The 26624-nt window shown below is 36.1% G+C and overlaps 1 protein-coding gene and 1 non-coding gene across 2 annotated transcripts in view; one reads left to right on the top strand and one right to left on the bottom strand.

Moving 5' to 3' along the window:
* The first annotated feature begins 1149 nt into the window (after positions 1 to 1149).
* The window catches only part of LOC137643264 (restin homolog), a 48776-nt gene continuing 23301 nt past the window's right edge, over positions 1150 to 26624 (top strand). The window contains exon 1 of the mRNA XM_068376104.1: positions 1150 to 2665. Within this exon, the coding sequence (XP_068232205.1) occupies positions 1150 to 2665 (1516 nt within the window). The remainder of the gene's footprint in view (positions 2666 to 26624) is intronic.
* TRNAR-UCG (transfer RNA arginine (anticodon UCG)) lies at positions 25607 to 25679 on the bottom strand. Its single transcript has one exon. It is a non-coding gene; the product is annotated as a tRNA-Arg (tRNA).

Here is a 26624-nt window from a genome sequence, read left to right on the forward strand (position 1 = left end):
TATATATATATATATAATCATCTCCTCTTACGTCTATTGTCGCAAAAGGCCTTGGATAGATTTCGCCAGTCGTCTCTATCTTGAGCTTTTAATTCAAGACTTCAATATCCATCTATCTATCTGTCTATCTATCTATCTATCTATCTATCTATCTATATATATATATATATATATATATATATATATATATATATATATATACATATATATATATGTGTGTGTGTGTGTATGTAATAATAATAATAATAATAATAATAATAATAATAATTGGAGATTTACCGTATTAAATTAGTTGATGTCACAATTTCCCTAGTACTTACTAAGTATGCATATATACAGTATATATATATATATATATATATATATACGGTATATATATGTGTGTGTATGTATGCATGTATATATACACACGCATATATATATATAATATATATATATATATATATATATATATATATATATATATATATATATATATATATATATATATATATATATATATATAATGCTCTTAATGTTTACAGATGATGTTCCCAATCTTAAAACACCAACAACAACAACAACAACAACAACAACAACAACAACAACAACAACCACAATAATAATAATAATAATAATAATAATAATAATAATAATAATAATAATAATAATAATGGAATATGAGATTTACGTGTGAAATTTACTTGAAACGAAAAGGATTTTTTTCCGGCTTCCAAGATTTCTTGGCGAAGCTGAACCAAAACGTTTCGGTTTCTAAAGAGCTGAAAAAAAAAATGTAAAATTTCTTCATTTTTTTTTATTTAGAGAAACTCTATATCAATTCAAAAGACTTCATTTCTTCCACAAGAAAATGACGGTAAAATCTATTAGTTAATTTAACTTTCGATGTTAATAAATCTTTCATATTTCATCTTTTTTCGGTAAAAGTTTTTCGAGAATTTCTCCTTGCAAAGGATGGAAAGAGATGAAATTGTCGCCAGAGTCTTCAAGAATTGTTCTATTATCCGTTGAGTCTCCAAGAGGATTCCGAATCCAAAAGGGTCTCCGGGAATCGTTTGAAGGAAATTTCAAGTTTTTAATATTAGACCTGAAAAAAGAAGAAGAATCTAGTTATCTAACATATACTGTAGATTTTCAAAGCAAATAAAAATGACTACAGGATTTCTAGGAATGCTGAACCTGCAACAAGGAGGAACTAACAAGATGTCCCAGTTTACTACTGGCCATCTTCAAGTTAAGAGGGCAGTTTGCGGTGTGGTTTTCACGGAACCACAAGAGGAAGGATCCTTAATGTATAGCATGACTTCTTGGATAAGGTCTAAGGACCCCTTCAACTCTGAGGCCGGGATGGAGAAGGTGGAAGGAGGACCCCCAGAGGAAAAGGAACAGAAAAGAGAGGAGGTGGAGAAGGAGAAGGAGAATGTTCAAAAGACATTGGAGGAACGCATCGGTTTCCTGGAAAAGGAACTGGAAGCAGCGTTTGCCGAGATCAGTCTCAGAAAGGAAGTAGAATCGAAATTCTTAGCAGAGAATGAAGAGCTGAGAGCAGAGAATCAACATCTCTCTAACATCATCGGAGCTCTTCAAATCGATAAGAAAATCGAGATGGAAGATTTGGCAACCAAGAATGACGACCTGGAACGAACAAACGAACATCTAAAACAGGAACTCTGCAGTCAAAAAGTTGTCCTTGAACAATATAAAAATGAATTAATGGAAAAAGACAAATCAAATATTGAACTCACTGAGAAATTGGAAAAAATTCGTCAAAACAAAAGGAAACTGGAAAAGTTCGTTAAAAAGAAGATGGAAGTAATTGAGCAGATTTCAGAACAGACACATGAACTGGAAAAGAGCCTCAATGAGGCAAGGATAAATGATCTGATCAGGAATGGCCGCTACAAATGCCTTTTACAAGAGTTACAAAGTCTAAAGAAAGAACATTTGAATAAATTAAGTGACTTGGAGCAAAAAAATATTCAATTGAGGGAGGAACTGGAAAAAGTTAAGTCTGAAAAGGAGAGTATGGCTTCTATCACCAAGGAGAGAGATAGTCACAAGGAACGTGTCTCCCATCTAAGTTCTAGTAAGGAAATGTCAGAGGAGAGGATCGTCCAATTCACCAAAGAAAATGTTGGTCTGAAGGACGAGCTGCTTGCGGCAAATGAGATCATCCCTTCACTCAAGGAGGAACTTGAAGGGGGAGATAAGAAGAAAGAAAACAGACCTGGAATGAGGAAAGTGAGAGTTAACAGGACAAGTTTAGAAATCTCGACCGAGATGGATATTAAGGATGGTCAGAAGGCAGATGTCCAAAAGGATGTCAGAGACAATAAAAGTGAGGAAAAAGTAGTCGAGGCAGAGGACCAGGATGCCAACGGACGTAAGGCTGAGAAGGAGGAAGTTGGAGAGGCATCTGGTGTGGGCCAGGTGCTTGGCTGGCTACTAGCCTCAAAAGGCGCTCTCCGTGACACCAATAACCGCCAGGAAGAGCGGAAGCTCCAAAAGGAAACTTCCACGGACGAGGAAAAGGAGGAGGAGGAGAAGCAAGAGGAAGAAAAGATTGCAAAGAGAACTACTCGAAAACCTATCGTATTTGACCTGGAACCCGAGAAGCCCAAAAAGGCCATCTCCTCATCCGACAGTAGTCACATCACCTTCCAAGGTGAAAAGGTTAGAGCCACCACCACAAGGGACTATGGCCTCAACAGGTACGTGACTGTCGACTTGAATGTCCCGAGGAAGTTCCACAGAGCCATATATGGAGTGGAAGGAAGGACGCTGATGGAAATCACCCGGCAGAGTGGAGTCAGCTTAATAGATATGCCACGAAGGCACGAATATAGTAATTTAATCACCATCAGTGGTACCATTAAGCAGGTTCAATTAGCAGCTGATCATATCGAATGGCTTCTGAGGAGTCTCACTGGTACTTAAATACTTCGATCAGCAAATGGATAAAAAAAAAATTTAAAACCCCCCCCAAAAAAAAAATCAAAAAAAAAAATAAAAAAAAAATATAAAATGAAAAAAAAAAGAAAAAAAAAATCTAAAAATGAAAAACCCCCAAAAAGAAAAAAAAAAAAAGAAAAAATCCACAAAAAAGTTTAATTTCAGTTTATTTTGTGAGGGAAAGGAGATTCAGCTGAGTTTTGCCAGGACCAAACCTTCAGATAATTGTGCTCAATCCAATCAGGACAAGTTCGAGATACCACATCCACAGGAAGGAGATCCCCTCCCCCCCACCGGGATCTATGGACTGACTGATTGACAGACAGCTAGAGGGAGGATACTTGGAAGGACTGACCAGCTTGGAGGATGCAAGGCTTAACTATTCAGCTTGAATTACAACTCTTGGAATAACCAGGAGGACAATGGCCTACTGAGGGAAGAAACCCCGCTGAATCTAGTATGCTCTGTACCTTGATGGACGAGTACAAGCCGTTTGTCAAGTGTACAAATGGTCGGATATCTAGATCTATTCTTTCGGATATCAACCTTCGGGTGGTTCTGGGGAAATAATCTAGAAGACCGGCTCTGCAGAGGGAACGAGCTAGGCTTCTTCTAGTAGGCAGTCTTGTCCTTACAGGTTGGACCAAGATAATCAGCTAGTGAAGGAAGCTGCGCCTCTTCGGAGCAGGTGAGTCTGGAAAGGTGTTCTGATATCAAATGGCTGCTGATGAAGGTTGAAGAACTGGGATGAGCAGAGTAAGTTTTGGTCCTTACAATTGGTGAGCTGATGCCCTCACAAAATTCTTCATTTTTTTTAGGCTTAAGGTTTTTTTTTAGGCTTAAGGCTTTTTTTTTAGATTTAAGGTTTTTTTTAGGCTTAATGTGTTTTTTTTAGGCTTAACGTTTTTTTTAGGCTTAAGGTTTTTTTTTAGGCTTAAGGTTTTTTTTTTAGACTTAAGGTTTTTTTTAGGCTTAAGGTTCTTTTTTTAGGCTGAAGGTTTTTTTGGGGGGTTTAAGGTTCTTTTTTAGGCTTAAGGACTGGGTATGCAGGTGAAGAAACCCTGATAATGATGAATGAGCGTGTCTTGTTTGAGTGGGTAAAGTGACGCTTGGCTTCACCACCCGGCCTACAATGGCACTTGGCTTCACCGCCTGGCCTAAAATGGCGCTTGGCTTCACCACCTGGCCCGCTTGGCTTCACTGCCCGGCCCAACAATGGCGCTTGGCTTCATCGCCCGGCACAACAATGGCGCTTGGCTTCATTGCCTGGCCCGCTTGGCTTCATCGCCTGACCCGCTTGGCTTCACCGCCCAGCCTACAATGGCACTTGGCTTCACCGCCTGGCCTAAAATGGCACTTGGCTTCACCGCCTGGCCTAAAATGGCACTTGGCTTCACCATCTGGCCCGCTTGGCTTCACTGCCCGGCCCAACAATGGTGCTTGGCTTCACCGCCTGGCCCACTTGGCTTCATCGCCCGGCACAACAATGGCGCTTGCTTCATTGCCTGGCCCGCTTGGCTTCATCGCCCGGCACAACAATGGCGCTTGGCTTCATCGCCTGGCCCGCTTGGCTTCACCGCCTGGCCCAACAATAGCGCTTAGGATTGTTAAATTGATTTTTTTCTTTTTTTTTAGGCTTAAGGTTTTTTTTTTAGGTTTAAGGTTCCTTTTTAGGCTTAAGGACTGGCTATGCAGGTGAAGAAACTCTGATAATGATGAATGAGCGTGTCTTGTTTGAGTGGGTAAAATGGCGCTTGGCTTCACCAACCGGCCAAAAATTGATGCTTGGCTTCACTGTACTGCCCACTTGGCTTCGCCGACCAGCCCAACAATGATGCTTGGCTTCACCACCCAGCCTTCAATGGCGCTTTGCTTCATCGCCCAGCCTACAATGGCACTTGGCTTCACCGCCTGGCCTAAAATGGCACTTGGCTTCACCACCTGGCCCGCTTGGCTTCACTGCCCGGCCCAACAATGGTGCTTGGCTTAACCGCCTGGCCCGCTTGGCTTCATCGCCCGGCACAACAATGGCGCTTGGCTTCATCGCCCGGCACAACAATGGCGCTTGGCTTCATCGCCCGGCACAACAATGGCGCTTGGCTTCATCGCCCGGCACAACAATGGCGCTTGGCTTCATCGCCCGGCACAACAATGGCGCTTGGCTTCATCGCCTGGCCCGCTTGGCTTCACCGCCTGGCCCAACAATAGCGCTTAGGATTGGTAAATTGATTTTTTTCTTTTATTTTTAGGCTTAAGGACTGGCTATGCAGGTGAAGAACATCTGTATAATGATGAATGAGCGCGTCCTGTTTGGGTGGGGAAAATGACGCTTGGCTTCACCACCTGGCCTGCTTGGCTTCACTGCCTCGCCTACAATGTCGCTTGGCTTCACCGCCTGGCCCGCTTGGCTTAACCGCACGGACCACTTGGCTTAACCGCCCAGCCCTAACATGACGCTTGGCTTCACCCCCGGCGCAACAATGGCGCTTGGCTTCACCGCCTGGCCTACAATGGCGCTTGGCTTCACCGCCTGGCCTACAATGGCGCTTGGCTTCACCGCCTGGCCTACAATGGCGCTTGGCTTCACCGCCTGGCCTACAATGGCGCTTGGCTTCACCGCCTGGCCTACAATGGCGCTTGGCTTCACCGCCTGGCCGGCTTGGCTTCACCACCTGGCCTACAATGGCGCTCGGCCTTACAGCCCAACCCAATAATGGTGCTTGGCTTCACCACCTGGCCCGCTTGGCTTCAATGCCTGGCTTACAATGGCGCTTGGTTTCACTGCCTAGCCCGCTTGGCTTCAATGCCCGGCAAAACAATGGTACTTGGCTTCACCACCTGGCCCGCTTGGCTTCACCGCCCGGCAAAACAATGGTGCTTAAGGTTTTTTTTATAGGCTTAAGGTTTTTTTTTTAGACTTAAGGTTTTTTTAGGCTTAAGGTTTTTTTTTTTAGGCTGAAGGTTTTTTTGGGGGGTTTAAGGTTCTTTTTTAGGCTTAAGGACTGGGTATGCAAGTGAAGAAACCCTGATAATGATGAATGAGCGTGTCTTGTTTGAGTGGGTAAAGTGACGCTTGGCTTCACCACCCGGCCTACAATGGCACTTGGCTTCACCGCCTGGCCTAAAATGGCGCTTGGCTTCACCACCTGGCCCGCTTGGCTTCACTGCCCGGCCCAACAATGGCGCTTGGCTTCATCGCCCGGCACAACAATGGCGCTTGGCTTCATTGCCTGGCCCGCTTGGCTTCATCGCCCGGCACAACAATGGCGCTTGGCTTCATCGCCTGACCCGCTTGGCTTCACCGCCCAGCCTACAATGGCACTTGGCTTCACCGCCTGGCCTAAAATGGCACTTGGCTTCACCGCCTGGCCTAAAATGGCACTTGGCTTCACCATCTGGCCCGCTTGGCTTCACTGCCCGGCCCAACAATGGTGCTTGGCTTCACCGCCTGGCCCACTTGGCTTCATCGCCCGGCACAACAATGGCGCTTGCTTCATTGCCTGGCCCGCTTGGCTTCATCGCCCGGCACAACAATGGCGCTTGGCTTCATCGCCTGGCCCGCTTGGCTTCACCGCCTGGCCCAACAATAGCGCTTAGGATTGTTAAATTGATTTTTTTCTTTTTTTTTTTAGGCTTAAGGTTTTTTTTTTAGGTTTAAGGTTCCTTTTTAGGCTTAAGGACTGGCTATGCAGGTGAAGAAACTCTGATAATGATGAATGAGTGTGTCTTGTTTGAGTGGGTAAAATGACGCTTGGCTTCACCAACCGGCCAAAAATTGATGCTTGGCTTCACTGTACTGCCCACTTGGCTTCGCCGACCAGCCCAACAATGATGCTTGGCTTCACCACCCGTCCTTCAATGGCGCTTTGCTTCATCGCCCAGCCTACAATGGCACTTGGCTTCACCGCCTGGCCTAAAATGGCACTTGGCTTCACCACCTGGCCCGCTTGGCTTCACTGCCCGGCCCAACAATGGTGCTTGGCTTAACCGCCTGGCCCGCTTGGCTTCATCGCCCGGCACAACAATGGCGCTTGGCTTCATCGCCCGGCACAACAATGGCGCTTGGCTTCATCGCCCGGCACAACAATGGCGCTTGGCTTCATCGCCCGGCACAACAATGGCGCTTGGCTTCATCGCCCGGCACAACAATGGCGCTTGGCTTGATCGCCTGGCCCGCTTGGCTTCATCGCCTGGCCCAACAATAGCGCTTAGGATTGGTAAATTGATTTTTTTCTTTTATTTTTAGGCTTAAGGTTTTTTTTTTAGGCTTAAGGACTGGCTATGCAGGTGAAGAACATCTGTATAATGATGAATGAGCGCGTCCTGTTTGGGTGGGGAAAATGACGCTTGGCTTCACCACCTGGCCTGCTTGGCTTCACTGCCTCGCCTACAATGTCGCTTGGCTTCACCGCCTGGCCCGCTTGGCTTAACCGCACGGACCACTTGGCTTAACCGCCCAGCCCAAACATGACGCTTGGCTTCACCCCCGGCGCAACAATGGTGCTTGGCTTCACCGCCTGGCCTACAATGGCGCTTGGCTTCACCGCCTGGCCTACAATGGCGCTTGGCTTCACCGCCTGGCCGGCTTGGCTTCACCGCCTGGCCTACAATGGCGCTCGGCTTTACAGCCCAACCCAATAATGGTGCTTGGCTTCACCACCTGGCCCGCTTGGCTTCAGTGCCTGGCTTACAATGGCGCTTGGTTTCACTGCCTAGCCCGCTTGGCTTCAATCCCCGGCAAAACAATGGTACTTGGCTTCACCACCTGGCCCGCTTGGCTTCACCGCCCGGCAAAACAATGGTGCTTGGCTTCAACACCTGGCCTACAATGGCGCTTGGCTTCAGCGCCCAGCTTCACCACCTGGCCCACTTGGCTTTACCGCCCAGCAAAACAATGGCGCTTGGCTTCACCGCCTGGCCCGCTTGGCTTCACCGCCCGGCCAAACAATGGCGCTTGGCTTCCCCGCCTAGCCCGCTTGGCTTCAGTGCCCAGCTTACAATGGCATTTGGCTTCACAGCCCAGCTTACAATGGCGCTTGGCTTCGCCACCTGGCCCTTTTGGCTTTACCGCCAAGCAAAACAATGGCGCTTGGCTTCACCACCTGGCCCGCTTGGCTTCATCGCCCGGCCCAACAATGGCGCTTGGCTTCACCGCCTGGTCTGCTTGGCTTCACCGCCCAGCTTACAATGGCGCTTGGCTTCACCGCCCGGCTTACAATGGCGCTTGGCTTCACCGCCCGGCTTACAATGGCGCTTGGCTTCACCGCCCGGCTTACAATGGCGCTTGGCTTCACCGCCTGGCCCTCTTGGCTTTACCGCCCGGCACAACAATGGCGCTTGGCTTCACCGCCTGGCCTGCTTGGCTTTACCGGCCGTAAGTTCAATGCCCAAAAAAAGATCCTTAGATTAAGAAGAGGATAATTGTTGATTATTTACTTATATATATATATATATATATATATATATATATATATAGATATATATATATATATATATATATATATATATATATATATATATATATATATATATATATATACATATATATATATATGTATATATATATTTATATACATACATATATATATATATATATATATATATATATATATATGCATATATATATATGCATACACATTCAGACGCATAAGCAGGCACATACACCACCACAGAGATTACCCATATTGCTTTCATCTTGAAGGGAGTGTATGACTAGAATCCCATTGAATGTTAAGTGTTGGCCTTTAAGTGGTGATGCTTACAGCTCCATCTATTATGAGCTGGCCGTAGTTCCTCTGCTTCTGAACAATGTGTGTTCCATCAAATCATTCCATATGAGAGGGTTTTTGGTCGTGGACATCAATATAGTGTTGGTTTCCCCAGATGAAATATGTGAATCACGACACCCTGAAGATGTGCGCAAGTCCACAGAAATCGGGGTCATTTATCCGACGAGAAACCCTCTCATACAGAATGATTTGATGGAACACACATTGTTCAGAAGGAGAGGAACGAAGGCCAGCTCATGAAAGCTGAAGCTGTAAGCATCACCACTTAAAGGCCAACACTTAACATTCAATGGGATTCTAGTCATACACTCCCTTCAAGATGAAAGCAATATGGGTAATCTCTGTGGTGGTGTATGTGCCTGCTTATGCGTCTGAATGTGTATGCATATATATATATGCATATATATATATATATATATATATATATATATATATATGTATGTATATAAATATATATATACATATATATATATATGTATATATATATATATATATATATATATATATATATATATAAGTAAATAATCAACAATTATCCTCTTCTTAATCTAAGGATTTTTTAAATTTGTAATAGTTCAAATTTCCAATTTTTAGTTTTATATAGAATATATTTTAAAAATATTCAATTATAATTTTTGTAGAACCTCATACATAAAATGAATCTAAAGTTCATATTAATCTACAGATTGGTGATGGTGGGAGATTTTGTCTGATCGCTCACAGCAAACCAACCTAGTATGGGTGACCCTGACTAGTATAGCTATCCAATATGTTCTAGCCACTGCAGATTGGTGATGGTGGGAGATTTTCATCTGATCGCTCACAGCAAGCGAACCTATAGTGCATAGAATGGTTTATGTGATAGTCCGTATTTCATAATTTTAAATTGGAAGTTGGGAAACTTGTACAGTTTCTGAAAACATTTGACAGATGTTGGAATAAGATTCAGTAGTTTTCAGAATCCAAGTCCTTAGATCCGATAAAGGGTTGTGATGGCCCATGTGGTAACGTCCCTGACTGCTGAACGCCAGACTGCGGTTCGAGTCCCGCTCAAGCTCATTAGTTTCTTTGGTCACTGTAACCTCACCATCCTTGTGAGCTAAGGATGGGGGGGGGGGGGTGTTTGGGGAGGCTAACCTACAGGTCTATCTGCTGAGTCATCAGCAGCCATTGCCTGACCCTCCTTGGTCCTAGCTTTGGGTGGGGAGGGGGCTTGGGCGCTGATTATATGCATATATATAGTCACTCTCTAGGGCATTGTCCTGCTTGATAGGGCAATGTCACTGTCTCTTTCCTCTGACATCATGAGTGACCTTTAAACCTTTAAATGACTTTTCTGTCTGTATCTAGAGACATTTGACAGATGTTGGAATGAGATTCAGTTTTCAAAATGAATTCATTGATTTTTTACCTTAATTTAGACTTTATATATATATATATATATATATATATATATATATATATAATATATATATATATATATATATATTTATATATATATACATATATATATATATATCTATATATATATATATATTATATATATATACACATATACACATATGTATATGTATATATACATACATATATATATATATATATATATATATATATATATATATATATATACATTATATATATATATATATATATATATATATATATATATATATATATATATATATACATATATATATATATACCAAAAAAGGGTAATCAAGTTTCTATTAAACCAATATATTGGTTTTATTTTCCCATATCAACAAAATTGGAAACCTTACTGCTGAATAAAAGTAAAAAAAAATCCAAGGAAATAACATCCCCTGATAAGTATATGGAAAAGGGCGCCCTTCAGCAACTGCTAAATTCGCTGCCTTTTTTTCAATTTTTCCTTATATTTTCTATCTCACGAGACGATTTCCTGTGGATTATTTCCAGTCTAAACACACTCATATTTCCTTCATAATTTTTCTCAAATTTTATTGCATAAAACTCATCATATTTCCTTCATAATTTTTCTCAAATTTTATTGCATAAAACTCAAACTTAAAATAAGTTTGATGGAGCATATTCATCATCTCCTTCGAAAAAAAAAAAATTCTTTTTTGGCGCATATTCTCCATCTCCTTCAAACATGCAAATGTAGGGCATTGTCCTGATTGCTAGGGCAATACCACTGTCCCTTGCCTCTGCCATTCACGAGCGACCTTTAAACATAAGTATTTGGATCGAATAGATTTTAGGAAGTGAGATTAACTTAGGTAATCTTTGGAAAGAAAATTCCTTTTTCATGTTTGATTGACTAAAGACAAGTTTTTAAACATAATTTGCATATCTCCAAAAAAGTTAGAAGTGTTCTAAATATATTAGCAACTACTATGAGATTCAGGGCTTCTGTAACACGGTTTTTTCGCAATAATTTTTTATCTATGAATTTCATAAATATAACGCTTATCCAGAATGCACATTATTTCTACACATAAATTTTGATTACATTCTGCATTACGTAGGTTGAATAAATTTGGTACTTATAATGTAAAAGTGACGTTTTTTGAAGACGGGCCAACTTACTCAGAGAAAAGGTTTCGAACGCACTCGTTACGTAACTCATGACGGCATTTCTTCCCTCTTTCTCGATCGATGATTGGCTATACGTAACGAAGGCTATACCTCTGCCAACAATGACACAAAAGTTTAAATAAAATCAAAGCAGTACACCTTTATGAACTCTGAAACCTCTCCACTGATAATTGTCATAATAAATAAACAAACAAAATATGTTAATAAATACAAAAACACTTCGATTATTAGTCTAACTCCCTAAATAAGTTTCCTAAGAAATTACAGTCTACTTTATAGGTCACAATCAGATTGACAAGGTGTAGGGAATAGATGGTAATTTTCAAAAACGTTGTAGACAAGCTTGATTTGATAACTGCTATATCCAATGTCAAGCAATTTTTATTTATTATCTATCTACCTACCTATTTACTGAAAAAAAAAACCCGGTACCGTATTTTGGCTTTAAACCTTCACCAATAATTATCGTCAGAATGATGACTTCATGAGGCTCCACCCACTTTGGCCTCGTTATAATTCAGGATACCACTGAAGGCTATCATGGGCATTGTTGGATTATAAAATTTAAATTCTGGCTATAAAAACTCAATTCTCGAATAGTTGTAAGAAGTGCTAAATGATCCTCAAAGATCCCAGCAGGTGGTCTAAACGTTTAATTCATGTATACTACTATTGTGGCACTACTGCTACAGTAGTATTACTACGCTAGCACAGATACCCCACCCACATTTATGTACCGTTCCGCCATTCATAAGATCTTTGTCATGTTTTTTCACTGTGCAATAAGCCATGGCCTCCTCAGAAATAAAGTTTAACATTAGATGATAGGTTATTTCATTAAACTGACAAATTATGGCAACTGAGTATGTTATTGCCGGTGTTGAAGCTAAAGATAAAGTATGGTATCATTTCTTCATTGCATTATCATCTTTACTACTATTTGTTTGGCTACAAGTAATAATTATTTTAAAGGATAAATGAATTATGTTCACTTTATTTCTATAAATTCCCATTAGATGTACAAATAAAACTGCTAAAACTATTCATGATTTATTTACAAAAAGCAGTCATGCCCAAAACATAGCCAACACGGTCGTACGGTATAAGAAGCAGCAAAAAAAAAAAAAAAAAAAAATATATCGGATGATCCGTTGGTCTGATGGAGATTTTAGCACAAAAATATTATTTTAACAAACATAGTTATATAAAGACTGTTTACATACAATCTCTCTATTTCCCTCTCTCTTGGTGGCATAGTGAATTGTTAATGGAAATGTTCAAAAGCCTGAATGAGATTACAAGTATTATAATCATGTTACGCTAAATACAAATCAGACCATAAACATTGGATTTAAACTAGAAACTGAATGATTACCTATTCAGGCTATAGTAAATATGGCCACGGGCTTTCTCTTGACTGTATAAAGTTGCAAGTCGTAAGACAAATGCAGTTTTGCAACCACGAGGGCAATTCCAAATCCTGTTAGCCATTTTTGACTGTTATGGGTTTCAGACCCGATGGAAGAAGGTGAATGGGTGTCTGGTGGATGGGCGGGGCAAAATTTTGTCAAAAGGTGTTTACATTGCTTACGTAATGAATGTTTTCGACTCTTGGCTCGTTATCACTGGCCATGGCGTCAGCTAGATCATTTTTACTCTATAAAAATTAAAACTATCGGGTTTAGGTTATTGATAATGCTGACAAAATTTGTGTGGTTGTAAAATATACATATGTCAACTTTCAGCTACATCCGATGCTTTGATAAGGAGCAAAGTCCAAAAAACCGTGTTACAGAGGCCCTGAATCTCATAGTAGATCGTAATCAATTATTGACCGTTGGTTCGATATTTTCATAGCTACAACGAAATAACAACGATTATATAATCTATTGAGGTTTTTCAATATTTTCCCAAAATTTCCAAATAAAATTCAATGCTTAAAAAACTTTATAAGGGAAAATCTATCATGTTCAACTCGCAACAACTTTGGTATACCTTTCTGAAACCCAATTATTATTATTATTATTATTATTATTATTATTATTATTATTATTATTATTACTAGCTAAGCTACAACCCTAGTTGGAAAAGTCGGATGCTACAAGCCTAAGGGCTCCACAAGAGAAAATATTTCGCACTCCCGGGCACCTGTCGTCCAGAAAGGGATGTAATGGAAATCTCCCACAAACAACCGTTTATCCAGACACTTATATGAGTGACTGTAGCTCTACCGTACATATTTCCTTAAAAGATGTACTTGTTTCAATTTGTGAAAATGCAAATTCTTTCTATTCGCATTTAGAAAGAAGTTGATAAATAACTTTAAGTTTAAATAAAGTCGTAATAGAATGTGATAGACGTGAATAATTAAAAAAAAAAATGATCTTCTCCTAGAAGAGCTACTTACCATAGCTAGAGTGTCTCAATCCTTATGAAGAGGAAAGTAGCCACTGAACAGTAGTTAAACCCTTGAACGAAGAAAAATTGTTTGGTAATCTCAGTGTTGAAAGGTGTATAAGGACAGATGAGAATGTGTAAAGAATAGACTAGACGAATCGTTGAATTTGTAGGCAAAGGAAAATTTAGCCGTAACTAGATATATGGATCCAAGCTAGCCATTCAAAGAACCTAATAACTCTAGAGGTAGAGTAAGAAAACAACACATAAAATTGACAGACTTTTAAAACCCTTATTCTTCAACATGCTTAAACAGGTGCAACAATAAAGTAATAGATATAAAAGTAATGATGATGATTTGTTGTGGAAAGGTTGTAGGCTACTTGCACGAATCGAACTATGAAACTGGTAAGAACATTGTAGTTAACACAAGGAAAGTTTGGAAAATTAAGTTATTCAGTAACATTTAGTTTCCATAGGCCAATCATGATATACATATATATATATATATATATATATATATATATATATATATATATATATATATATATATATATATATATACAGTATATATAAATAAATATATATATATATATGTATATATAATATATATATATATATATATATGTATATATATATATATATATATATATATATATATATAAGTAAATATATATATATATATATATATATATATGTGTGTGTGTGTGTGTGTGTGTGTGTGTTGTGAGTGTGTGTGTAATAATTATCATCATCATCATTATTATTATTATTATTATTATTATTATTATCATTAAGCTATCTATAAACATTTAAGCTCTTTATGAACGCAGTTACTGATCATAACTTTAATGAGCTAGTTACCCATCAAATCTCAACGCAGCCGTAATAAAGGAGTTACCCTTATAATATGTTTTCTGCCTACGAAGCACCGCCCCAATCTGCAAACATGTTTGGGAAAAAAAATTTCGCCCCCCGGCTCCTCCTGGGACAGAAGGGGACATTAATAATCCCGAATCATATCAGCTCACTTTTAGCAAAGTTTTTTTTTTTCTTTTTACATTTTGGTACTATTCTTTATAATGTGGTTAATATATATATATATATATATATATATATATATATATTATATATATATATATACAGTATATATATATATATATATATATATATATATTAATAACCTTTGTTAAACTCTTGTTATACCTTGTTTATATATATTTTTTCACTTGAACAGTAATATAAAGTTGCATTTACATTTATCTTATGAAAGACAGTGGTTAATGTTGATATTTCTTTCAATAACATTTGTCAAGCTCTTGACACTAATATTTGTTTCAAACTTTCTATTTAATAACGGTTGGCGAAGTTCATTTCAACTAAAATATATATTAACAGTAGTAAAAAGCCGAATCTAACATTCGCTCTTAATGCATCGCTTTAAATAAACTTCGTTCAACTGGCTTCGCTGAAAAATACTTGGCTGAAAGTGACTTCGCTTAAATGACTGGCAACGCCTAAATACCTAAATAATTCTACCTTATTAATCCTTTCTCCATCCAATGAAATTTCATCTTCCATTGCATCTCTGCCTTCCTCTATTTATCTTGACCTCAACCTCATGTGATATTTCATGCATTCTGGTAACCAAGCATTGAAAATCCTGTGGTGTTCTTCTAATAAGGACAGCATCATCAGCATACTCTAAGTCTGCCAATTTCCTATCATCAATCCAGTCCAATCCTGCTTCACCATCTCAAACTGTTCTACATTTTACAAAATCCATGAGGAGGATAAACAACATAGGTGACAACACATTCACTTGGAGTACTCCACTGTTCACTGGAAATTCATTTGATAGGACTCCACTAACATTAACTTTTCACTTCCTATGCTCATGAACAGACTTAATCACATCCTAATATTTAAGAGGAATTCCATTATAACGCAGGACTCTCCACAAAATTGGCAGATGTACACTAGCAAAAAGTTTTCCATAGGCCATAAATGTCATTAAAAGTAGATTTCTATATTCTACGCATTGCTGTACACGTCTCAAAATAAAAATTTTGTCAGTACAACTTCTACATTTTCTAATTCATGCTTGTTCCTCTCTCAGTTTTACATCAATCTTTCTTTTTAGTCTCTTTAGAATAAGTATACTATATATTTTCATGACAACTAACGTAAGTGTGATGCCTCAGTAATTATTGCAATTAATCAGGTCCCCTTTTTCGCCATTTTCACCAACACTCCTAACTCCCATTTATCAGGTTTCACCTCTTCATGCCACATTCTACAAAATAATCTTAAAAGTATTCAGTGGGTCACTTCCTTTTCAGCCAGTATCATCTTAGCAGTTATTCCATCATGGGCACACCAAGGTCTTCATCGGTTCCAGGTATATCAATCAAATCATTTCCTTCGTATCTCCTATTCATGACCTCACTAAAGTGTTCTATCCAACGTTGCCTTTTTTCATCGTCTGTAGTTATAACAGATCCATCTCTCTTTTTGACGGGTATATGCATCTTCTTTTCCCCAGTAGAAATTTCATTAATAATTCTATGAGCAATTCTTACACCATAGCCACTACCTGAATTCATAGCTTTGTCAGTCTCATCTGCTTTCCTGTCTAAATATTCTCTCCAATCATTCCTGACTTTTCTTTTGACCTCAATGTCAATACTGGAATACTTAGCTTGCTTTACCTTGTAATTTTCATTACTTCCTCAAAAACTTACGAGAATTAATTTGTCTTTGTCTCCTTTTAATATTATCCCACGTATCATTTGATATCCATGGCATTCTCCATGTAACTGCGTGCCCCAAAACTTCACTACCAACAGACTGATATATGTTCTTAATATCATACCATTCTTCATTGGTTGTCTGCTCTTCGTCTCTTAATATCTCTAAGACAGCAAATCGATTTCTACATTCAATTATAAGTGTTTCGCTGTGCTCGTCTTCTAGAACCTTAGTTGTATCAAACCTAGCTATTCTATCTACTTTTCTGTTGGGTGCTTTCAGTTTTAATTTCAGTGTGGTAATGAGGAGCTGGTGATCACTACCAATATCTGCAACTCCATAGTTCCTTATAAATCTGTCCTTCTCTCTTTATTAATGGCTATATGATCTATTTGAATGTTTTAATTGCCACATGGTGAAGTCAATGTATATTTGTGGATGTCATTATGCTGGCAAAGAGTACCTCCAATGACAAGAATGTTTGTTGAACAGAAACTTATAAAATGTGCTCCATTTTCATTTGCAACTTTGCCAAGACCCTCAACACCCATCACATTCTCTATACCTTGATTATTCTCTCCAACTTTATGATTGAAGTCGCCAATCACAATTTTCATATATTTCTCTGGGATTTCATCAATTACACTCTGCACCTCTTCATAGTATTCGTCTTTCCTTTCTTCAGAAGAATCATTTATTGATGGATAGCAAATTATAATAGGTATATTACACTGCTTTGATTTAAACTTTGCAAGTAACAATTTACTAATAACTCTCTACTCAGTTGAGGCCTTTCTGTTCTTGGCGTCATCATCATTCCTACCCTTCCTCTTCCACCTCCATATGTTCTTTCTGAATATATACAGTATATATATATATATATATATATATATATATATATATATATATATATATATATATATATATATATATGCTTTGGTGTAAGGTTTCCTTACCAATCCCCTTTCATAAATTCACCCTCCACTTGCTGTAACTTCCCAATCTAATTCATGGTTCTAACATTCCAATTGCCAATTTTCAATTTTTCTTTAGTATTTGTAAACCGAAAGATTCTTAGCATTGTCGCCTTTCTCGGGCATTGACATTGCATTATTCTTTGTTCGATTCCTCTGTTGGATCTGTCTTGACATTGAGAATTTTTTTCTGCGTCAGATGAGTTAATTTATTACAATCAATGTAACGAATCTGCTTCGAGTGTGATTAAACGGTATTTTTCAACTTAACTACTTTACTTTATCAATGTGCTGTTCTTTTCGTCAATAAAGCACCTGGATTTACTCATACCATATCTCTCTAACTCACTTTTAATGTATTTATTATTAATCATTAACTTTAGTCGGAGTTTTGGTATTTCGTTTTTCATCATTTCCAACTCTTCTTCGTTTTAGTGACAATTAACCCCAAATATATTTTTCTTAAGCTCATCGTTCAATTCCACATTAGAATTTATACTTGAAGAAAATCAGCTTGCTTTATGAGTAAGGGTTTTCACTTCATCATAATATCTTTTCACTCACATTTTATCCCATACCAACCTAATTGCTAGGTTAGATGTAAACAAATAAATTTGTTTAAAATAGATCACCATCATTTTTCTTGCGTTTTCTGTGGTAATATTTATGTACAGTTTTCTGTTATTTCTTACGATGTATAACTTCACTTAAAATGGGTGTATGTCCATTATGGCCTCGTAATGACATAAAATACTCTCTCTCACATTCAATATATGTATGTATGTATGCATGTATGTTTGTTTGTATGTATGTATGTATGTATGTATGTATGTACATATATATGTGTGTATGTATGTATGTATATATATATATATATATATATATATATATATATATATATATATATATATATATATATATATATCTATATATATATATATTTGTTTACAAGACCACGCTCACCAAAATTATTAAAAAAAAAAAACTATAGAACTATATAAAAAATGGTCTGGTTTTCTCACTAAACGACCTGGAACTGACATCGTCAACATAGTCAACCAAACAGAAGTTCGTGATGCCAGCATACATTTGATGTATATTCAAAATATATGCTAAATTAAAAATTGAGTAATTACTCAAAAGTGTCCATAAAATAGCCAATTTATAAATAGTGACACTTTTGAGTAATTACTCCATTTCTAATTTAGCATATATTTTGAATATATATCAAATGTACGCTGACATCACGAACTTCTGTTTGGTTGACTATGTTGACGATGTCAGTTCCAGGTCGTTTAGTGAGGAAACCAGACTAGTTTGTTTTTAAATTTCTAGTTTTTTTTTTTATAATTTTAACTTGTTTCCCATGTGGCACATTGTTTTAAATGATAAAAAGTACAACTTTTAAATATAAAATAAAAATTGTTTATTAAAACTTATTTACTAACTATTAATTTTTTATAGTCATATTAACAAAATAATTTGCTTAATTTACAAGACATGTAACCTGCACTGATTCCTAAAAGTCTAAATAATAATATTTTCTAGCAGTTTAGAGGTGCTGCAAATGTAAAATTATCTGTAAATGCACGTAAAAGGCTTTTGAATCGTGGATGCTAAATATAAAGGAAAATTTGTTAAAACTCATAAAAGTTAATAGTTTTCGTAATAGTCTACAAAATAAACAAGAATAATCTGAAAGGTAAAATTGATTAATCGATTCTTTAAGATTAACTATTTACTTTTTCATAAAATAACTCGCAAAAGCAACCAATAAATCATTACTGGATCGTTACAGCTGGGCTCCACAAGGCACTAGAAGAGTTGGGAGACCCAGGTCTACATGGATGAAGACTATGAAGCGTGAAGTAGGAGATGATGAATGGAGAAGTATTGAATTAAAAGCTCAAGATAGAGACGACTGGCGAAATCTAACCGAGGCGTAGGAAGAGATCATGATGATGATGATATACAGTATATATATATATATATATATATATATATATATATATATATATATATATATATATATATATATATATATATATATAAGCATGTGATTACTTATACAAAAATAATCAAAATACTTGAAAGTAAAAATGACAAATAAAAGATTATAAGACCAGCTCCTCTAACAAAATCAAATTCTTCAATTGACCAAAACTCTTAAAAAAAAAAGATGGCATCCTCTTTGTTCTAGAAGAATACATACAGGGTACTTTCGGGTCCTCCATACTGGGACATACGATCTACAAGTACTACATAGTTATGATAATCTTGAACAAAATACACAAACGTCGAAAAAACTTAGGCTAGAACAAAAGGATCTTAATAATCTAGCAAAAGTTAATACGAGAAAAAAGGAGTGACGCAGTTTAAGTGAGGGGAGTAACAGGATGTAAATGAGTACCTCTTCCATGCCGTTATTGGAGGCAACACTACGGTGGAAGGTTTCTGCGCAAGAGATTCATCTTCGATATGGCAGTTGTAGGGTTCACAGGGCAGTAAATGGTCTCGCCTTTTTCTCTGAAAACCCTTTTTTTTATTAAAGCACCTATATGCATACATAATATATAACATTTATACACACATATGTATATGTGTATCCGAACATGTCGAAAATGACGTTTAAATATTTAGATAGATACGCATACACACACAGATTGAACCCTTCCCACCCCCTCCCCCTTTCCTAACTACAACACGCTGGTTAGGCAATTAGTGCGAGTGTGGTTTCCGAGCTTACTTCTCGGGGTAACCGCCCTCACCAGGGTATGACTACTCTCCCCACCACCCGTGCGTGAATAGAAAATATATGTATATATATACATATATATATATACAGTATATAGTTAGACAGTTGCTTTTATATATATATATATATATATATATATATATATATATATATATATATATATAGAATGTATAGATATATAAACAGTATATATATATATATATATATATATATATATATATATAGATAGATAGATAGATAGATAGATAGATATAGATATATATATATAGATATATATATATATATATATATATATATATATATATATATATATATATGAATATATATATATCTATATCTATCTATATATATATATATATATATATATATATATATATATATATACGAAAATATCGGCTATATCGATAATCAGAACCAGTGAACAACACAATTAACTAATGAATAAGACTTATGTTTAAATGCGGCCTTTGGCACTAACAGGGTTTGCATGGACTTTTGACATGCATTTGCGTCATCAACCAGCCCATATTCATAACACTTGATCAATCAATAGAGCTATTCTATGAATGGAATGTGCGTGCTATCCGCCCGCCTTTAGAAAGCATGGCAAGAAAAAGAACAAGACTGCAAAATGACATCTTTAGTCTGCAAGCATGTAAACAAAGCTGAAGGTAAATAGCAATGCTGGAAACCTGTAGCCAATTCCACTTCAGCCTTAAGGTTATTGAAAGGAAGATATGACATCATACAATCCGAAATATGACACTCAGCCTTACAGAGAGAGAGAGAGAGAGAGAGAGAGAGAGAGAGAGAGAGAGAGAGAGAGAGAGAGAGAGAGAGAATTGCTGGATAATGTTATGTCGTAACCTCTCTTCACCTCACGATATTAATTCGTTGGTTCTTGATTGGGCTGACTTTAGGCCAACACCGGATCTGCAGCCAAAAGAAAAGTTCGCGACTCATGTCAGTGCAAAGGACCTCCTATAGGGATCCCGTAGTGATTCGATGAAAAAAATATTAATAAAAAACATGTTCCATTGTGCAAAATGTTTCTTATATATACTTTTCCATCGCAATATGTTTAAAAGAGACCCTTTGACACAGGGTCTATAGAATACATTTTGAGACATCGATGAACATGCAAAAACTCAGGTCATACCCAGCAAAGTCTAAAGAGATATATGTAGAGATTGGTCCCAAGAACGAGTTGTTCACATCCAATATATGTAGACAGATGCAAATGACGCAATCGAAGTATCATTATCTATCTCTTTTTGGTGTTGCTGCGTCGGGTAACTAACGTGGTCTGGAAGATTTTATGTAGTGTTTTGTTGTAGGTTAATAAAGACTATTTCTTGGCCAAAATAACCCTTTGATAAAGTAATCATTGGACATATTCAATCTAGGAAAACATGAGACTAAATATAGACGTTATTGTTACGACAGGTGAAATAATATTTAAATTCTAGTTGGGGTTTTTAATAGCGCTATCATTGTCGAGTGTACTGCTTCATCATCACACGGTGCACATATGAAATATTGGTACTGTTGGTGTTTTAAACGCATTCGAAGAGTATCTATTTTTGTTTATTCTAATTACCTCTATAAAATTCATCAAATAACTCTCTTTTGTCTGTTTACTTTTATTTGAAAGTTTAAAGAAGATATTACTACTATTATTGAAATTATTAGTGGTAGCAGTAGTAATTCTTATTTTTTACTGGTTATTTCTAGACTTGATTTGTGTCCTAGCATACTTTGAAATCGAGGTGAATATATTATGTTATAATCAAAATATATATACTGTATATATATATATATATATATATATATATATATATATATATGCGTATATATTTATATCGTCATCATCATTATCATCACCATCAGCCGTTACTAGTTAACTGCAGAACAAAGGCATCAGACATGTCCTTCCACTTGCGTATGTTTATGGTCTTTCTATGCTAGTCCACACCCGCAAAGTTTCTAATTTCGTCAATCCACGATCTTCTCTTCCTTCCCCTGCTTCTTTTACAATCTCTAGGGACCCATTTCTGTTATTATTAATGTCCATTTATTATCTGTCCTGCCTACGTCCATTCTTTTTCTTGCATTTTATCAAAATATCCTCCACTTCAGTTTACTCTCGTATCCATGTTTTCCATCTTCTGTCTCTTAGTGTTATCCCCGTTATTACTCTTTCTATAGCTCTTTGAATTGTAACTAGCTTATGTTCTAAGGCTTTAGTAAGGTTCCACGTTTCATATGCATAACTTAATACTAGTACAACCATCTAATTTATCACCTTTTTTTTTTAGAGCAAGTGGCATTTTACATCTCATAATCTCATTTTCTTTTTTTACCATGAGCTCTCCAGCCCATGCTTATCCTTCTTTTAATTTCGGTCTCGTGTCCTGGGAAAACACTTAGTTGTAAGTACGTAACGGTATATTCACTAACAATCTCTAGAGGATCGTCCATAACTCTTATTTGTTGTTTCTCTACATTTTCATTGAATATTATCTTAGTTTTACTCGTATTCATTTTCAGTACTACATTTCTGCTTTCTCTAACAAAATTTTCTATGACCTTTTACATTTCCTCCCATTATTCACTAAACACAACTATGTCATCTGCACATCTTAAGTTGTTATGGTATTCCCCATTAATATTAATTCCTACATTTTCCAATGTAAATCCTTAAAAGCTTCTTCTAGACATGCTGTGAATAATTCAGGAGATGGGGTCACCCTGTCAAACTCTTTTCGCTATCGGAACTTTCTCACTTTGTTTATGTAGTTTTAGGCCTGCTCTACTTCCTGTACAGATCTGTTAAAGTGTTGATTGAACTCTCAAACAACAGCTGCAGTATAATCTGGAGTTTCTGATGAAATATTTCCATAAGCTGAAAATGAGATCGAGAAATCTCAGTATTCAGCAAAGCTACAGAAGACTTTGATTTCAGTTTATCCAGTTCCTACTAGTTCTCGCCAGCGAGTCTAAGGAGGAAAACCAACTAAAATCTCAAGTGTGTTACGCTAATCCAAACCTTGCAGCACATTAATGGAATAGTTCTTAGCAAGGTTAATAAAAGGATACTTAACACCATTTGCTGATGTTAATGCATTTTTCAGAGTGAACTTGAAAAAAAAAAAAGTTTCACATAAAGAGATGGTCAAGTTTTCCTTAAAAAAATGTCCTCAAATCTAGATCAGGGATGTGGTCGATGAGAAAATGAGTGAAGATAGAAATGTCAAAAGCAACTCATACACCTTTGCAAAAAATCAGGTGTCAAGACATGGCCCACTATGTCTTATACTTTCTGACTTCTAGAGATAATTGAATACATTCTGATGATGATCTTTAGCTTCTCGTTAGGCTATGCTGAGTTTTCCCTCCTTTGTGTTTTGTGTTTCAACGGTTATTTGTAAACATACTTGTTTTCTATTTCATTTGCTGATGATGAAATGTTTTTACTGGTCAAGATATTTCACTTGATTATGGGGTAGTTACATGTAGTTTCTGTATATTCCTCAGATGATGTGTTCTTAAACTGGACTTTAGTAGAGATGAAAAGGCTCTTCTTTCTTTCCCAAATTGTACTTCGTGAAAATGGGGTTTCATTTCTTATGAAGTTCTGCACTAGACCAAATAATAATAACAACAACAACAACAACAACGACGACGACAACAATAATAATAATAATAATAAAAACGACAACAAAAATAATAATAATAATAATAATAATAATAATAATAATAATAATAATAATAATAATCATTGGATTTCTGGGCATTATTTTGCACGGCGTTGATCTAAAACTAATTTGAAGGATCATCAAAGTAGCTATTTAACAACCAAAATATTTACTCCTTTTACAACATCTGAAATGAAGTCCACTGTAAGAAATAAATTATTAAATTCTTGATTTTTTTTTTATGAAAATAAAAAGGAACATCAAGGGAATGGCAATATTTATTTCCCAGATATGCCAGCAAAAATCAAGAGTCAAATGGGGTTAATTATGAAGCAGTATATTTTTGTCAAAATACATTTCTTTTGTTTCTTTGCTTAGTTTGAAAATACATTACATTTATATAACAGGTTAATTTTTCTTATTGAAAATGATTGATACAATTCAGTAGAATTCAGAGGAGAAACTCTGTAATATATATATATATATATATATATATATATATATATATATATATACTGTATATATATATATACATATATATATATATATATATATATATATATATATATATATATATATATATATATATATATATATACATATATATTCTGCTCAGCGTCGCTGTCTTAACAAAATAAAAAAATGGGAATTGCCGTAGCCTAACACTTAGATAATAAATCCCCGATATTACATAAATCACGAGATATTAAACTAACAACTACAATATTTCGATTTCACTTGAGCATATTTGAAAAGACGTCATAATTACATCAGTTGAGTTCAATTCTGAACGCTTTTATCTGGAATTCTTTCTAAAATGCACGCAAATTAACCCTGAAATCTTATCATAATTTATTATTGTTAATAATAGACTGCAAACAGTGAATCACCGATGATCTTAATAGAAAAGAAGATAGGAAAAAAATAAAATAAAAAACCACCCAATGGCGGGGATCGAACTTCAGACATCTGTTTTTTCACAATCTAAATAACAATTCATGTGCAGTAACATCACGATTTGGTTTAAGTTACAGTTAATTATCAATCATCTGATTATACAGTAATAGCACTAAAAGGTTACAAAATTATTCTAACAGCAAAAATACCTTAAATACAATATACAGTAATACAGTATACTATATCGTACGATATCCACAGGATTTTATATAAAGTGTCCGGGGAAGGGGGGGGGGGTTGTCTCGGCTGTCTGCCAAACGTACAAAATGTAGTCTTGCAAATTAAATTCGTGATCCTTTTGGCATGAAAAAAATACATCACTTCTTTTCAACCTAAGCCAATATAGTTTGTGAGTAGTCCAGTTCTGATACATCCTACTTAACAAAGATACAAAAGACAAGAAAGAGTATTTACAAGACGCCGAGTATTGAGATCAATACATTGACACCAAAAAGAAGGCGATCACAGTATATGGATTCTCATATAATAATTAACATCTGAATATATATATAAAACATTGAAAGAGTCAGGATAATATTAATAATGTAAAGAAAAACAAATATTTTGAGAAAAAAAAATTCAATGCATGGGATACGATAACCTGTAATGGCCACAATATTGTTCTTTCAGCAACGTACTTTTATTTACTAGAAAGGTAATAGATTATACGAAAAAAATTGTGTTTTATTAGAATAAAATACATAAGAAGGTAAAAGCAACAGAATTCGTTAGAGAAAAAGATATTTCAACCACCGACCGTGACAGGATTCGAACCTGCAATCTTCGGATCCGAAGTCCGACGCCTTATCCGTTAGGCCACACGGTCTTGTGATAGAGAAAGGAACACATTATAATTTTATTGTGTTCCATGGGGGGGGGGGTTTTCTTGGGGGTTTGCTTTGCTGATTTAGGCCAAAAGATACTCTCGCTTGAGTCATTAAATAGGGTCATAATGCTAAACTATACAAAATATATACCCGAAATTAAACATCTAGACAAAATATTTGTCTATTCCTGACACTTTATGCATTACACACAACCACACACACACACACACACACACACACATACACACATATATATATATATATATATATATATATATATATATATATATATATATATATGTATATATATATATATATATGTATATATATATATATATATATATATATACATATATATATATGTATTTACATATATTTAAATATATATATATATACACACACACACACATATATATATATATATATATATATATATATATATATATATACACACATGTATATACTGTATATATATGTCCTAATTCTTGTATGAAGATATGTGTTGTACATCAAGGTAATTCAACTCTATAACCATGAGAATTCCACAAAACCTATAATTCAGCATACTGTTTTAGCAAGATTGCATTTTGATAGTGAGGGGTAGTTAGTTGCCTTTGTGCGTTCTCTGAGATAAGGCGCTCACCTGAGAGTGTCAGCTGTACATTGTACTCACGAACCTTTTGTAATAAAGTGGAAAAAACCCATGTTCCGATGTCTCATTATCCGTTGACCTTGGACATATTGGTGTTAGGTGTAAAAATAGGACATAATATATATATATATATATATATATATATATATATATATATATATACATGTATATATATATATATATATATATATATAAACACACATATATATATATATATATATATACATACATATATATATACATATATATATATATATATATATATATATCTATACACAACAAATGCAACCGT

The sequence above is a fragment of the Palaemon carinicauda genome, chromosome 6 (assembly GCF_036898095.1).
Source record: "Palaemon carinicauda isolate YSFRI2023 chromosome 6, ASM3689809v2, whole genome shotgun sequence".
Classification (NCBI taxonomy): Eukaryota; Metazoa; Arthropoda; class Malacostraca; order Decapoda; family Palaemonidae; genus Palaemon; species Palaemon carinicauda.